The sequence below is a fragment of the Hemiscyllium ocellatum genome, chromosome 26 (assembly GCF_020745735.1).
Source record: "Hemiscyllium ocellatum isolate sHemOce1 chromosome 26, sHemOce1.pat.X.cur, whole genome shotgun sequence".
In the NCBI taxonomy this organism is placed as follows: Eukaryota; Metazoa; Chordata; class Chondrichthyes; order Orectolobiformes; family Hemiscylliidae; genus Hemiscyllium; species Hemiscyllium ocellatum.
In genome coordinates, this window is record NC_083426.1 from 4,729,669 (window position 1) to 4,745,656 (window position 15,988).

Consider the following 15,988-nt stretch of genomic DNA (forward strand, 5'->3'; position numbering starts at 1 on the left):
GGGTTCAATTGAAACCAAGGACGGGTAAGTTTTGTTAATCAATGGCTTTGAGGGGCTTGGAACCAGAAGTCAAACACGGATGGTGCTCTTAACAGGAACCTGGCTCACCAAGACACAGAATAAACAAATTTACTGATAGATTAGACAGTGATGAGGAGTGAGTATGCATCCTCAAAACTAGCATGGACCAGTTGGACCAAGTGGCCTCAAGTCTGTTTTAAATATATGTTAGAACTGAATGACAGTCAAGGGACTGAATGGCCTACTCCTATCCCTAACTTCCATGACCTTCCTTCAATTTGGAAAGCCCTTGGAATATCAGCACTAACCTGGAGTATGAGAAGGTGCCTCTTGTGTGGATCTCGGTGCATGGGAACTCCCTTCATGTTGTACCTGGTAATGTCAGCTTCCATCTGAATCTCCTCCATGTGCAGCAACAAACTGAACCGCTCACTGTAATTGTCAAACCCTAACAGCGTGGCAAGTAATGAACTGCACAAAAAACACAAACATGAGAGCTGGCACAGTGAGGCAGTCACTATGAAGCACGCGACACTGGTATCTCTGAACTCAGGTCCATGCTGAACTACAGAACTCCTGTCAGCAAGGCACTAATCGACTGACTCCATTCCTGATACTTGAAGGGTTTATGCTTGAAACAATCGACTCTCCTGTTCCTCGGATACTGCCTGACCGACTGTGCTTTCCCAGCAGCACACTTGTTGATTCCATTCACATTCAGCAATGCCAGTCAACTCTGACAGAGACTGGGATCTACATTCTAACTGCAAATGGCAGCTTTCTATACCAGGCAAAAACGAGGACTGCAGATGCTGGAGATCAGAGTCAAGATTAAAGAGGTACTGGAAAAGCATAGCAGGTCAGGCAGCATCCGAGGAGCAAGAAAATCAACGTTTCGGGCAGAAGCCCTTTATCAGCTTTCTAATTTACAGAAGTACAAAGAGAAACTGGATGAGGCTTGGGAAAAAAAAAGAGATTTACATGGATGATCACTAATAGTGAGGGATTATCAGGAAAGACTGATCAGATTAGACCTCCTTTCTTCAGAATGAGAACGAGGCCTCCCCAATAAATTAACACAGGGATTCAGCAAAGATGTTCCCGTTTGTGTCAGAAACTAAAACTAGGGGCCACAGATTTGAGATGGAGTCATAGCAATGTACAGCACAGAAACAGACCCTTCAATCCAACCTGTCCATGCTAACCAGATATCCCAACCCAATCTAGTCCCACCTGCCAGCACCCGGCCCATATCCCTCCAAACCCTTGCTATTCATATACCCATCCAAATGCCTCTTAAATGTTGTGACTGTACCAGCCTCCACCCCTTTCCTCTGGCAGCTCATTTCATACATGCAGGAGGGAATTCAGAAGAAACCTCCTCATTCAGAGGCGGAACATGCTCTAACTATGCAGAAGTGGGTACTGCAAATGCTGGAGATTAGAGTGGTGCTGGAAAAGTACAGCAGGTCAGGCAGGTCATTCCTGATGAAGGGCCTTTGCATGAAATGTAAATTTATCTGCCCCTCGGATGCTGCCTGACCTGCTGTGCTTTTCTAGCACCATTCTAATCTTGACCAAGATCTAACGAAACCAATATCCCAGGGAGAAAGGGGAGGACTGCAGATGCTGGAAATTACAGTTGAGAGTGTGGTGCTGGAAAAGTACAGCCAGTCAGGCAGCATCTGAGGAGTAGAGTCGATGTTTCACGCAAAAGTCCTTCATCAGGAACCAATAGCCCCACCACCAAATAACCTGTCCCTTTCCATCTGACCTTTGAATGCGCGCCTGCAGGTACAGGCATTCTCTGAGCTTTCAGTCACCAAACATGTCAATTCTCCCCTCGTTCTCTTCAACCTCCTGCAGTTTCCAACAGAGATCAACATGAGAACAAGGAGCAGCAGTTTTAGATTAGCCACATTCCAATATCAACAGAGACCAACAATTTCAGAAATGCAAGTCGAATTTGCTTTTTGGCTAACAACCATCACCATTAACAGCCTCTGAAGGCACCTCCTTTGTTTCTTCACAAACCTCATCTACCTTGCAATCTCAGGTGATTGTTTTTGTAATCTCTCCTGCCCTCCACCCTAACACCAACCTTTCATTTTGTTCTCCTCCCCTCCCCCAATCCCTTCCCTCCTTATGCACTTCGAACCTGTCACATCTCCAACCTCTTCCAATCCTCAAAAGCTGAATTCAGTCTTTCTCCAAAAGTGCTCCCGAAAACCAGAATATTCAGATTTAGATAAAATGATCTGTAAGTGAGCATAAGAGGTACAGTTATGACATCAAAATTGAAGGTGTAGTGGACAGTGAAGGAGGTTAGAGCTGAAAATGTGTTGCTGAAAAAGCACAGCAGGTCAGGCAGCATCCAAGGAGCAGGAGAATCGACGTTTTGGGCATGAGCCCTTAGTGAAGGAGGTTACCTCAGATTACAACAGGATCTTGACCAGATGGACCAGTGGGCTGAGAAGTGGCAGATGCAATTTAATTCAGATAAATGCGAGGTGCTGCATTTTGGGAAAGCAAATCTTAGCAGGACTTCTACACTTAATGGTAAGGTTGTAGGGAGTGTTGCTGAACAAAGAGACCTTGGAGTGCAGGTTCATAGCTCCTTGAAAGTGGAGTCGCAGGTAGATAGGATAGTGAAGAAGGCGTTTGGTATGCTTTCCTTTATTGGTCAGAGTATTGAGTACAGGAGTTGGGAGGTCATGTTGCGGCTGTACAGGACATTGGTTAGGCCGCTGTTGGAAAACTGTGTGCAATTCCGGTCTCCTTCCTATCAGAAAGATGTTGTGAAACTTGAAAGGGCTCAGAAAAGATTTACAAGGAGGTTGCCAGGGTTGGAGGATTTGAGCTAAAAGGGAGAGATTAAATAGGCTGGGGCTGTTTTCCCTGGAACGTCGGAGGCTGAGAGGTGACCTTATAGAGGTTTATAAATCATGAGGGGCATGGATAGCGTAAATAGACAAAAATCATTTCCCTAGGGTGGGGGAGTCCAGAACTAGAGGCCATATGTTTAGGGTGAGAGGGGAAAGATATAAAAGAGACCCGAGAGACTACTTTTGCACACAGAGGGTGGTACGTGTATGGAATGGGCTGCCAGAGGAAGTGGCGGAGGCTGGTATAATTGCAACATTTAAAAGGCATCATTTTTGGGTATATGAATAGGAAGGGTTTGGAGGGATATGGGCCAGGTGCTGGTAGGTGGGGCTAGATTGGGTTGGGATATCTGGTCAGCGTGGACGGGTTGGACCGAAGGGTCTAATTCTGTGCTGTACATCTCCGTGACTATTTATTTGACATTTGCAGCCTGCAGTGGTTTGCTAATGTAAAGCTTGTTCATAATTGGATACGAAATTTCATATCAAGAGCAGGCAGTAGTCCATTCAGCCCTTCCATCCTGTTTTCCCCTTTGAGGAGATCATTTCAAACCTGATTATGGTCTCAATCTACCTTCCTGTCTGCCTCCTCTGCTACTATTTGACTTTCTTATCAAAGTTCTACCTCCATCTGCCTTAGAAATATTCAATGACCGTACCTTTTTCTCTCCCTGGGTAAGGCACACAGCTCTGAATGAAAAAAATATTCTTATCTCTATTTTGAATGGGCAAGCTTTTATTTGAAATTGTATCCCCAAGTTCTCATCTTTCCTCCAATGGGAAGCAATCTTCAACATCCACCCTGTCAAGTGTCCTTGGGATGAGGAGGGTGACAGCTAATGCAGTCAGCTACCCATTCAGGTAAGAGTAAAAAAAAGACACCAATCATCCAGTCTGCTCTCTGTTCCAACTCTCAGCCCACACCCCATTTTCGAAATGAAAACTGGGCTTACTTAATCCTTTCCACCTCAGGAAGACTCTTGTCCTGCTTCAGTCCGTGCTTGAGAGCCGTAAACAACGCCCGAGGATAACGAAATTGGTGCAGGGTTCTGGCTTTTTCCAGACGGTAGTTGGAAAAGCTTCAATGAATCCAAGAAGAAATAACAAAAGAAAAAAAAAGTCATAAAAACACACAGCCAGAACGTGCAAACCTCAAACTCAACTGGTGGATGTGTCTGCATCTGCCCAGCAGCATCATCCAGATGCTTATTAAATGCTGAGAGAGTACCTGCCTCCACCACCCTCCCTGGGATGGGCAATAAATTCAACACAAATATGCCACGAACAAATTTTTCAAGGAAGAGAGACAGAATTGCACTATTAAACAATAAGACTCACACGTCTGGCATCAATCCATCTTCAATAATAGCTTCTGTCGGACGCCGATTGGAACTTTGGTATGGTTTGTAGGGACCAGTTGGTTTCAACACTTCAGTGATGCTGCTGGTTACCCGAGCCGAGAAAAAGCGAATAATGTTGAAGGGCCTGGAGCTGGCATCTTCAAACTGAAAGGCGAGGGTGACTGGGAAATAGCCAGAGTCCGGCATCGAGCAGATGACTTCAATCCGATGGGTGCTTCCTGCGCAGATAAAGAACGCATCATTGATTGGATAAAGTCCACTGCTCCCCATTCACTTACAACATGGGCAGGCACGGTGGCTCAGTGGTTAGCACTGTTGCCTCACAGCACAGGGTCCCAGGTTCAATTCCAGCCTCAGGCGACTGTCTGTGTGGAGTTTGCACATTCTCCACAGTGCAAAGACGTGCAGGTTAGGTGAATTGCCCATAGTGTTAGGTGCATTAGTCAGAGGGAAATGGGTTTGGGTGGGTTACTCTTTGGAGGGTCAGTGTGGACTTGTTGGGCTGAAGGGCCTGTTTCCACACTGTAGGGAATCTAATCTAAATATAATGGGTTGAGCCTGAAACCACGTTTGCAAGTGTCTGACAAGTCACCCGCAGTTACACCAAGAAAAAGGCTGACCAACAATCCAAATGACTCACTCCAGAAAGGATGGGATTGCACTCGGGGAGGGTACAGGAGATTCACAAAGACATTGCCAGGGCTGGGAAACAGGGGAGGGGAGGGGAGGGGAGGCTGTTCAGGCTGGGGCTGTTCTTCAAACCAACAGGAGGTTAAGAGGGGATTTAGGGTAAAAAATGAGGTCTGCAGATGCTGGAGATCAAGGAGCAGGAGATTCGACGTTTCGGGCATAAGCCCGATGAAGGGCTTATGCCCGAAACGTCGAATTTCCTATTCCTTGGATGCTGCCTAACCTGCTGTGCTTTAACCAGCAACACATTTTCAACTAAGAGGGGATTTAGTTAAGATGCACAAATTTGAGTGGAGCTTGGGAGGGAGGATAATTATCCCATCAGAGATGACAGTGTTTAGGGGACATTGTGCTAAAGTGCTTGGTAGACTGATTAAGGGACGAAGAGGAAAAATATTCCTCATCGAGAGGGTGGTTTGGGTCTGGAAAATGCTGCCTAAAGGATAGTAATCCTTAAACTCAACACATTTAAAAAACGTGCCTGGAGATGCACCACACATATCCACATTATTGACTTTCAGTGGGATGTTCCTCATGCCCCCCCCACACATGAACAGTACAGCGTTGGAATGAGTGGAGAGTGTCAAGCTCCTGGGAGTGGTCATCCACAACAAGCTTTCTTAGACTCTTCATGTGGACGCACTGGGTTACAAAACCCAACCACGTCTCTTCTTCCTCGGGCAGCTGAGGAAATTTGGCATGACAGTGAATACCCTTACCAACTTTTATAGGTGTACCACCGAGAGCATTCTGTCTGGATGTATCACTACCTGGTATGGCAACTGTACCATTCAAAATCGGAGGCAGAGCGGTGAACTCAACCCGGACAATCCCAAAGGCCAACCTCTCATCTATAGAATCCATCCACCCAGGCCTGGTGTCAAGGACAGGCCGCCAGCATTCTCAAAAGATCCACCCCACCCTGGCAATGTTTTTCTACAACCTCTACCATTGGGGAGAAGGTACAGAAGCCTGAACACACGCACCAGCCGGTTTCAAAACAGTTCCTACCCTATTGTTGTTAGAATACTGAATGGACTCACAAAACGCTTAACATTCGCCTGTACCTGTGTTTTTGTTTTTGCCGCTGTTTACCTATTATTTACTATCTATGCTAATTAACTCTGGTATCTGCCTGTATTGCTCACAAGACAAAGCTTTTCACTGTGCCACAGTACATGTGACAATAAATTCAATTCAATTCACTCCCTCCACCACTGACATTCAGTAACAGCAATGTGTACTCTCTATAGGCTGCACTGCTGACATTTACCAAGGCTCTTTCACCAGCAACTTCCAAACCACTGAAGAGGGGCGCTGGACTTGAAACATTATAGATGCTGTGGGAGAAACCGATTAAAGTGTGGTGCTGGAAAAGTGCAGCAGGTCAGTATCCGATGAGCAGGAGACTGGATGTTTCGGGCAGGACCTTACACCAGAACTGATCATCAGGACAGGTTCTAAATAAAGGGTCCGGCCCAAAACATCAGCTCTCCTGCTCCTCAGATGCTGCCTGACCTGCTGCACATTTCCAGCACCACGCTTTATCGAATCTGACTCTCCAGCATCTGTAGCCCTCACTATCTCCTTCTCTCTATAGATGCAACCAGACCTGCTGAGTTTTTCCAGCAATTAGTTTCTGATAGGCCTCCACTCCATTAATTCTTGATACTCTTACTAACCAAAAGCCTTGAATATACGTAATAACCCAGCCTCAACGAATTCCACAGATTCACAATTCTCTGAGCAAAAACCAATCTCTATCTTAAATGTACAATCCCTTATTCTAAGACAATGCCTTCTAATCCTAGTCTCTCCCATAATTTGGAGGGGGGGGGCGGTGGAGAAAACACACATTGGTCTTATACATCTGGCTCCCTTGTTTTTGAATTCTCCCCGCATAGGACAGCTCCCCACTACTACCTCATAGGAGATGGGCTATCAGTGCCATCCTTGCCAGTGATGCTCACATCCCATATGTGAGGAAGCTGCTAGCAGGGGTGAGGAGCAGGAAGCATGTGCCTCACCTGTTGCCAAGGTAATTCGCTGGGAGCTGGTCACATTCGCCTCATTCCCCAGGGTGAACACTGGGAACTTGCAAAGCATCTCACACCGTACAAAGGTCACTATCTCGATCCCTTCATTCTTGATGTCGATGGGGACTGATGCCTGGGTGTCGGGGTTGAGGAAAACCTCAATTTTACCCTCACCGGTATCAAAGTCTGAAAACACTCTCACACCACCTTTATTCTGGACGATCCGTTTCCTGGAAGACAACCATATCATGTTACCACAGCAACCCAGAGCCCGTATGCGCCAAACATGTCACTGTGCAGACAACAGAATTCTGGAAGTACAGGTGATGGGGCTCATCAATTCAGTCTTTAAATCAACATCACAGGGAGGGCTTGCTCTAGGGATTGATGCATTGGCCCACTCAGAAATCTAGGGAGAAAGGTCAGTCCTACTGGCTGGAGACTAGAACAGGGCACAGATTCCACACAGGATTGAAAATACCCAAAAATCTCTTTCCGCTCCCTAATCCCAAACAGAAGTTGGTGGGTGACAGGGTAAAAAAATTCAAAACTAATCATTTCAGTGAGTGCACGGTCAATAAGTAGATCAGGCTGTCTCTAGCCACAATGTGAATGGTTAGCATCGATTCAACCAGATCAGATTAAAGGTCTTTCAGAAATCAGAGACACAGCAAGTAGCTTGTGAGGAAGAGGAGAGTTCTCCCATTAGGAGTTCTCTTCAAACTCAAGTCAGACTCATTGGTAAGGATCGATCGCTGATCGATCAGTCAGCCAGCCTCATTCTTGTTCCATGGGTAATGGGTAAAGGTGAAGTGGGTGGTTTTGTTACCATCTTGCATCAAAAAAAAAAGAATCTAAAATATTACTAAAAGGAGACTTGAAGTTGAAGACTGCTGCCTAGCGTTTCCATCTGGTTGAATACAAAAGGCAGCGGGAGGGGGGGGGGGGTGGAGAAACATTAAAAAGGAAATAATAACTTATACAGCAAACGAGAGAGCTGGGAACGAGAGGAGGAGAAACTTCTTTACTCAGAGTGCTGCCTGGAAGAGTGGCAGAGGGAGATTCCATAAGAGGTTGTGAAAGAGCTGGATATATACTTGCTAGTGAAGACGACACAACGCTATGGGGTTAGGGCTGAAGAGGCGGTATAGACATGTACTGTAAGATTATATGATTCTATCAACACCCTCTTCTCATGCTTATAAATTCCTTTATGCAATTGTTTCTCTCTCATGTTGTGGCCCTGACAAATGAGAGACAGAGAGCTTCAAATTTCATGTCTCTGAGTGAGGTTTGAGAAATGAATGTTCCTCTGATCTCTGTGTCAGCATCACAAACTAATGCCTGTATTCCATCAACCTTCACATGGGTGGGGCTAACTCCACTCAGCCATGAATTGCTGAGATCTGAAGGGGAGAAACTTAAAAATGGAAATTATCTAAAAACTGATCTTGAAGATTTTAAATGAAGAGGCTGCGTTCACTTTCTCTGGCAGCTTGTTCCACTCGGGACTGACTTTGGGAAGCAAGATTACTGCAGCACCTTGGAACCAAATGGTCCATGTGCAGTTGGCAACATACTCATGTCACTGAGCGAAACCAGCAGGTACCAGATCCTATCAGACCCACTTGTCCATCTCAGAGTCAGAGTGTTGTGCCAACTCGCTGCAGAGTTGATCTTACTGTCTAACCATGTTATAACCAGCGTGCCTCTGATCTTGTAACAGAAGGGTCACACTGGAACAGCCCCCCCTTCACCGCAGTCACTGTCTATTGATGGGAACTCTAACTGGCCTCAAGTGAAAGGAGTTTCCTCATCATCTGTGATACTCCGCAGAGTCTAACAGCTAGCCCACAATCCCACTAGACTACACACTGCAGAGGAGATACCAGAGGTGCAGGTAGAGTCGAGCTCCAACAGGAGTCATTGACTTCACAAGACAAAATCAAGAAAAGGAGCTGATAGCATTCCTCCAATCAGAAGGGCTCAACTTTACTTGTTCTGAACCATCTGACAAATGATGGCTTTGGCATGGTCCTTCTTCCCAGGTTCCTGGATAGGGGCTGCAGGCGATGGCGTTGCCAGATTGTCGGTAGGGTCAGGCCAACGATTACGATACTGGTCAGCATACTCCACCTTTTTCAGCTAGGGAGGACACAAGACAATGTCAGACAGATGCTCTCTACACCGATACTAGAGTCAGAGTCAAAGACGGTTTATCAGATCTGACAGTCCTCAGCTTCAAGACAAAGTTCTTGACCTGGGCGCAGTTACACAGCAATTGGTCCATGTAATTGAACCTTTTAAACCCTAGTATTATTCTGATCAATGTGCTAAACCTGCAGCAGAACAATTTTATCCCTCAAGGCCATGCAGGATGTATATTCTTGAAATAGCCCAAAGCAGCAACATTCACTTTGGAAGAAACAGAATGTGGGGAAATAGATGGTGGCATCTTGAAAAATGTCCATATTACAGAGGTGGTGCAGCTGGATGTCTTAAAACACATAAAAAGGTGAATAAATCCCTAGGACCTGATCAGGTGTATGCTAGAACTCTGTGGGAAGCTAGGGAAGTGATTGCTGGGCCTGTTGCTGAGATATTTATATCATCGATAGTCGCAGGTGAGGTGCTGGAAGACTGGAGGTTGGCTAACGTGGTGCCACTGTTTAAGAAGGGTGGTAAGGACAAGCCAGGGAACTATAGACCGGTGAGCCTGACCTCAGGTGGTGGACAAGTTGTTGGAGGGAATCCTGAGGGACAGGATGTACATGTATTTGGAAAGGCAAAGACTGATTAGGGATAGTCAACATGGCTTCACGCGTGGGAAACCATGTCTCACAAACCTGATCGAGGTTTTTGAAGTAACAGAGGACTGATGAGGTCAGTGTGGTAGACATGATCTATATGGACTTCAGTTAGAAATTTGACAAGGTTCCCCGTGGGAGACAGATGAGCAAGGTTAGATCTCACGGAATACAGGGAGAACTAGCCATTTGGATACAGAACTGACTCAAAAGGTAGAAGACAGAGGGTGGTGGTGGAGGGTTGTTTTTCAGACTGGAGGCCTGTGGTGTGCCACAAGGATTGGTGCTGGGTCCACTGCTTTTCGTCACTCATATAAATAATTTGGATGCGAGCATAAGAGGTACAGTTAGTAAGTTTGCAAATGACACCAAAATTGGAGGTGTAGTGGACAGTGAAGAAGGTTTCCTCAGATTACAACAGGATCTTGATCAGATGGGCCAATGGGCTGAGAAGTGGCAGATGGAGTTTAATTCAGATAAATGTGAGGTGCTGCATTTTGGGAAAGCAAATCTTAGCAGGACTTATACACTTAATGGTAAGGTCTTAGGGAGTGTTGCTGAACAAAGAGACCTTGGAGTGCAAGTCCATAGCTCCTTGAATGTGGAATCAAGGAGTGGAGGCGTAGTGGAGGTAGTGGAGGCGGCGTTTGGTATGCCTTCCTTTATTGGTCAGAGTATTGAGTACAGGAGTTGGGAGGTTATGTTGCAGCTATACAGGACCACGAATGCACTTAGTGCACTGAGAGCATCAGGCTGGACCGTATGCTCATAAAAGACCATGAGACATTGGCCTAATTTCTGCTCCTTTCAGCCCATTGAATGGTGGAGCAGACTCAACCATGGCTGCTAGGTTTCTCAACCCCATTCTCCCACTTTCCTCCTGTAACCCTTGATACTCAAGAATGAGTATATTTAAGACTGAGATAGATGCAATGTCTGGGCCTCCATAGCCTTCTGTGGGAATGAATTCCATAGATTCACCACCACCACCCTGAAGAAGTTTCTCCTTATCTCCATTCCAAAAAAGGTCTTCCTTTTACTGGAAGGCTGTGACCTTGGGTCCTAGTCTCTCCTACCAACAGGAACATCTTCCCAACATCCATTCTGTCCAGGCCATTCAGCATTCTTTAAGTTTCAATCAGATCCCACTACCCCTCATCCTTTACAAGTCCTTAGAGTTTGGACCCAGAATCCTCAAACATTCCTCATATAATCTTAAGCTTTTCTTTCCTGGGACCATTCTCATGAACCTCCTCCAAAAACACTCCAGGGCCAGTACATCCTTCCTGAGATATGGGGCCCAAATCTGCACACAATACTCCAAATGTGGTCTGACCAGAGCCTTATAGAGCCTCAGAATTACATCCCTGCTTTTATATTCAAGTCTCCTCAAAATAAATGTCAACATTACACCTGCCTTCCTAACTACTGACTCAACCTGCAAGCTTACTTTGAGAGAATCCTGGACTAGAACTCCCAAGTCTCTTTGCACTTCAGACTTCGGAATTATCTCTCCATTTAGAAAATAGTCCATGCTTCTATTTTCCTCCCAATGTGTGGAATGATCAATGCAGGCAGTCAATCCACTTAGTATGGTATAAATACCTACTTTAGAAATAGAACCAGTCTGACTCAAGATTGGATACAGATAGACTCTAACCTTACCCCTTTAATGCATTGTCTAGCAGAGATGTCACCTTTTGTTATAAAACCTTAAGTTAACTCGAATGCGACTTAAAAAGTAGCTCTGGGATTTACATATTAATGAACCGAAAACTAGCAAACCCATTCTAAAAAGATGAAAGACTTAACAGCAATCTCGGTTCATTCAATATATCATTTCAGTTGCATGAGATTGAAATCATTTGCTATAAATTGTGTGTCTTATGCTCCTGCTCCACAGCTCCCTGATGAAGGAGCAGCATTCCAAAATAAACCTGTTGTACGCGATGTGTATCTACGATGGCCTTCCTGGCCAACGTCCTGTTTCTGCAGGAGTGTGGGATACCGCACCTCAGCAGTTACAGGAGATGGTCGAGCTTGTGGGCCCATGGGCAGTCAGTTTGGTCAGGGGGCAACGATAGCCGCGCCTCCGGCCTGGGTATCCTGTTGCAAGGAGGCAACTTCACCATCTCAGAGGTTAGGGAGGTGGTGGGTGGGCACCTCCTCGTCACCGATGTCATGTACAAGAATGGTCCCCTGAGACTGATCAATGTGTACGCCCCAGTGGGTAAGAGTGAACGGTTGGCTGTCCTGCAGCAGCTTCCACTGTTGCTGGCTACGTCCAGGCCGGTCATTCTGGCCGGAGACTTCAACTGTATCATTGATGCAGATGGACGATCCGGTGGGGGCGGGGGGGGGGGGGGGGGGGGGGGACAGTAAACTGGACGCCACGTCCAGAGCCCTGATGGACGCGGTAAAAGATGCCAAGCTGCACGACGTTTTCAGCACCCCTGCAGATGGAGCGCAGCGTAGATACACATGGTCACAGGCAGATGGGTCTATCTGCTCAAGGACAGATTACCTGTTTGTGTCCCGAATGTTCTTGGTCAGATCCAACGACATCAAGCCGGTGTTCTTCTCTGACCACTGCCTCCTGCTGGCTGACTGTCACCTACAGGACGAGCAGCAGGCATGTCAGGGAACGTGGAAGCTGAACACAAAGCTGTTGACCCATTGAGGGGCTCAGGAGGGACTACGCAGGTTGGAGAACTGTGAAGCCCCTCTTTGAGTCCCCAGCGGACTGGTGGGAAACAGTAAAAGGGAATATCAAGACGTTCTTCATCCTCAAAAAGGTGTTCAGGAGGAGAAAGAGGCGGGGAAAAACTGTCCCAGCTCCAGGAAAGTATGCAGAACCTGCTCCTGCTGCAGACGATGGGGGTCGATGTCACGGAGGACCTCAAGGAGGTGAAGGGCCAGCAAGCCTCGCTCTTTGCCTCAGAGGCCTCCAAGATAATCTTCCGGTCCAGGGACGCTCGGTGGAGCAGGACGAGACGTGCTCACGTTTCTTCTTCCAGAAGGTGCACAAAGAGAGCTCTGTGCTCAGCAGCCTGAAGGAAGAAGATGGCTCGGCGACGTCATCTCAGGCTGACATCCTGAGGATCAGTAAATCCTTCTATGCCAGTCTGTATGACGTGAAGCCGACTGACAGCACGGCCTCCCAGTCGTTCCTGTCCTCGATCAGAGGTCTTCGACGACAGAACATGCGGGATGCTGGACCAGCCGCTATCTCTGGACGAGCTGACCAAGGCCCTTGAGTCCTTCAAAAAGAATAAAACTCCTGGAAGCGATGACGTACCGGTCGAGCTCTATTCCGCTCTGTGGGGCTTGATTGGCCAGGACTTGCTGGAGGTGTATGTCGTTATGCTTCGGGCAGGTACCATGAGTGAATCCATGAGGAAAGGCATCATCACCCTCATCTACAAGCGGAAGGGGAAGAGGGAGGAATTCAAAAATTGGAGATCAATCTCACTGTTGAATGCGGATTACAAAATTCTGTCAAAGGTAATCACCAACCGGGTCAGGTCTGCTCTGGGGTCAGTGATCCACCCTGACCAAACCTGTGCTGTACCGGGCAGGATGATCGCTGAGAGTCTTGCACTCCACAGGGATACGATCACCTATGTGCAGGACAGGGGAGTGGACACCTGCCTGATCAGCCTGGACCAGGAGAAAGCCTTTGACAGGATATCACACAGGTATGTGAGAGATGTTCTCTCCAAAATGGGCTTTGGGAAGGGAATCTGCAACTGGATCAGACTGCTCTACACCAACATTGTCAGTGCAGCCTCAATCAATGGGTGGGAAACTGATAGCTTCCCAGTCAGATCTGGAGTCAGGCAGGGCTGCCCTCTCTCTCCTGCCTTGTTTGTGTGCTGCATAGAGCCATTTGCCGAGTCCATCAGGAAGGGTGCGAGCCTGAGAGGGGTGACTATTCCTGGCAGCTGGGGCCTGCAGGTTAAGGCCTCCCTGTACATGGATAACGGTCGCCGTTTTCTGCTCAGATCCGCTGTCTGTGCACATAATCATGTGCATACGTGACCAGTTCGAACAGGCCTCGGGGGCCAAGGTAAACCGAGGCAAGAGTGAGGCCATGCTCTTCGGGAACTGGGCCGGCCAATCCTAGATCCCCTTCACCGTCAGGACCGACCACCTGAAGGTGCTGGGTATTTGGTTCAAGTCTTGGGAGAAGCGTACCAGCAAAGTGAGGCAGAAACTATGGTCGCTCTCCATCACGGGAAAAAACCTGGTCAACAGGTGTGAGGCACTATCATTGCTGTTATACGTGGCACAGGTCTGTCCTATTCCCAGAACCTGCGCCGCTACAGTCACTCGGCCATCTTCCAGTTTATATGGAGATCAAAGATGGACTGGGTCTGAAGGGACTCACTGTATAAAGATCTGGGCAATGGGGGAAAAAAATACACCCAATGTCACCCTCACCCTGATGGCCACCTTTGTGTGTGGCTGCATCAAGCTGTGCGTGGATCCCCGGTACGCAAACACCAAGTGTCACTACGTACTGAGGTTCTACCTGGCCCCGGTGTTGCGAAGGATGGGCCTGGCCTCGCTCCTGCGGAACGCTCTGAATAGTTGGACCATTCCGTATCACCTGGAGAAGTTTATGAAGAAAAACACCTTTGACACAAGTCCATCAGGAAGTGGTCAGCACGTAGTGTCCTCGAGACCCTTCAGGAAAAGGAGAGGGTGGATCCTATTGAGCGGTTCCTTGAGCAGACGGTCAAAGCCATTTGGCAGAATGCCTCATTGCCAGAACTTTCCAACAAGCACCAAGATATGGCTTGGCTGGTGGTGAGAAGGGCTCTGCCTGTGAGATCCTTTATGCACACCCGGACTCTCAGCCGCACCGCACGCTGCCCTCGAAGCAGCTGCGGTGGGGACGAGACTGTCACACACTCCTTCTGGAATGTGCCTACGCAGAAGAAGTCTGGGGAGGAATGCAGTGGTGTTTGTCGAATTTCGTCCCGAGCAGCGCTGTGACGCGGGACTCCGTGCTCTACATTCTGTTCCCTGGGACACACATCAACTGTGCCTGGAGGATCATCAACTCGGTGAAGGACGCTCTCTGGGCGGTCCGAAACCTGTTAATCTTCCAGCTGAAGGAGTTGACCCCGACTGAGTGTTGCAGACTGGCACATTCCAAGGTCCAGGACTACGTGTTGAGGGACGCGCTGAAGTTTGGGGCAGCTGCCGCCAAGGCGCGGTGGGTAAAGACCACCGTGTAACATCTACCTGCCTAAGAAGAATAAGGGGCTCACGCAGTCATTTGGGCTCTGCTGACGCCTCAGCTAATTATATGGGCATATGATTGAAAAATGTACAGACCTGTATATAAAAATGATAAATTCTAATCTGTATGTAAATGTTTACATATGTATGGCATGACCAACTGTACAGACCAAATTATTTTATGAATAAAGTATATTTTTGAACTCAAAAAAAGTTGGACCATAACCAGGTGTGTGATTTTTAATTTTGACCCGTAAAAGTGCATGACCTCATACTTTCAGCATGCTGTATGCCATCTGCCACTTCTATGCCCACTCTCCTATCCTGTTCAAAATCCTTCTGCAGCCTCCCTACCTCCTCAATGCTACCTGTCCCTCTTCCTATCTCGGCAAACTTAGCCAGAATACCCCCAGTTCCTTCACTTAGATCGTTAATATATAAAGTGAAAAGTTGTGATCTCAACACGGAGCCTTGTGGAACACCACTTGTCACTGACTTCCATCCTGAGATGGACCCTTTTATCCTCACTCTCTGCCAGACGGCCAAGCTTCTATCCATGTTAGCACCTTGCCTCTGCCAATGTGCCAAACAGGAGGCGACTGAGTAAGGTAAGAGCCCATGGTGTCAAAGGCCTCCTTGAAGACCAGGAAGTGATCATCCATTGGCTCTCCTTGGTCTAACATGTTTGTTACTTCCTCAAAACTTCCAGCAGGTTGGTCAGGCATGCCCTCCCCTTGATGAAACCATGCTGACTTTGTCCTATTTTACCATACTCTTCCAATTATTCAGAAATCTCATCCGTTATAACATACTTCAAAATCTTACTCATGACCTCAATTAAGCTGATTGGCCTATAGTTTTCAATTTTTGCCGTACTCCCTTTTTAAACTGGGAAGTTGCATTAGCGATTTTCCAAGCCTCTGGGGCCCTCCCTGACT

The 15,988-nt window shown here is 47.3% G+C and overlaps 1 protein-coding gene across 3 annotated transcripts in view; it reads right to left on the reverse strand.

Annotated features, from left to right (window-relative positions):
- Positions 1-15,988, reverse strand: part of LOC132828136 (putative helicase MOV-10) — a 96,420-nt gene that overhangs the window by 61,945 nt on the left and 18,487 nt on the right. For all 3 annotated transcript variants that reach the window (XM_060845052.1, XM_060845054.1, XM_060845055.1), the window contains 5 exons: positions 8,990-9,138; positions 6,985-7,223; positions 4,245-4,485; positions 3,860-3,985; positions 330-492 (listed from right to left, as the gene is read on the reverse strand). In XM_060845052.1, the coding sequence (XP_060701035.1) occupies positions 330-492; positions 3,860-3,985; positions 4,245-4,485; positions 6,985-7,223; positions 8,990-9,138 (918 nt within the window). The remainder of the gene's footprint in view (positions 1-329; positions 493-3,859; positions 3,986-4,244; positions 4,486-6,984; positions 7,224-8,989; positions 9,139-15,988) is intronic.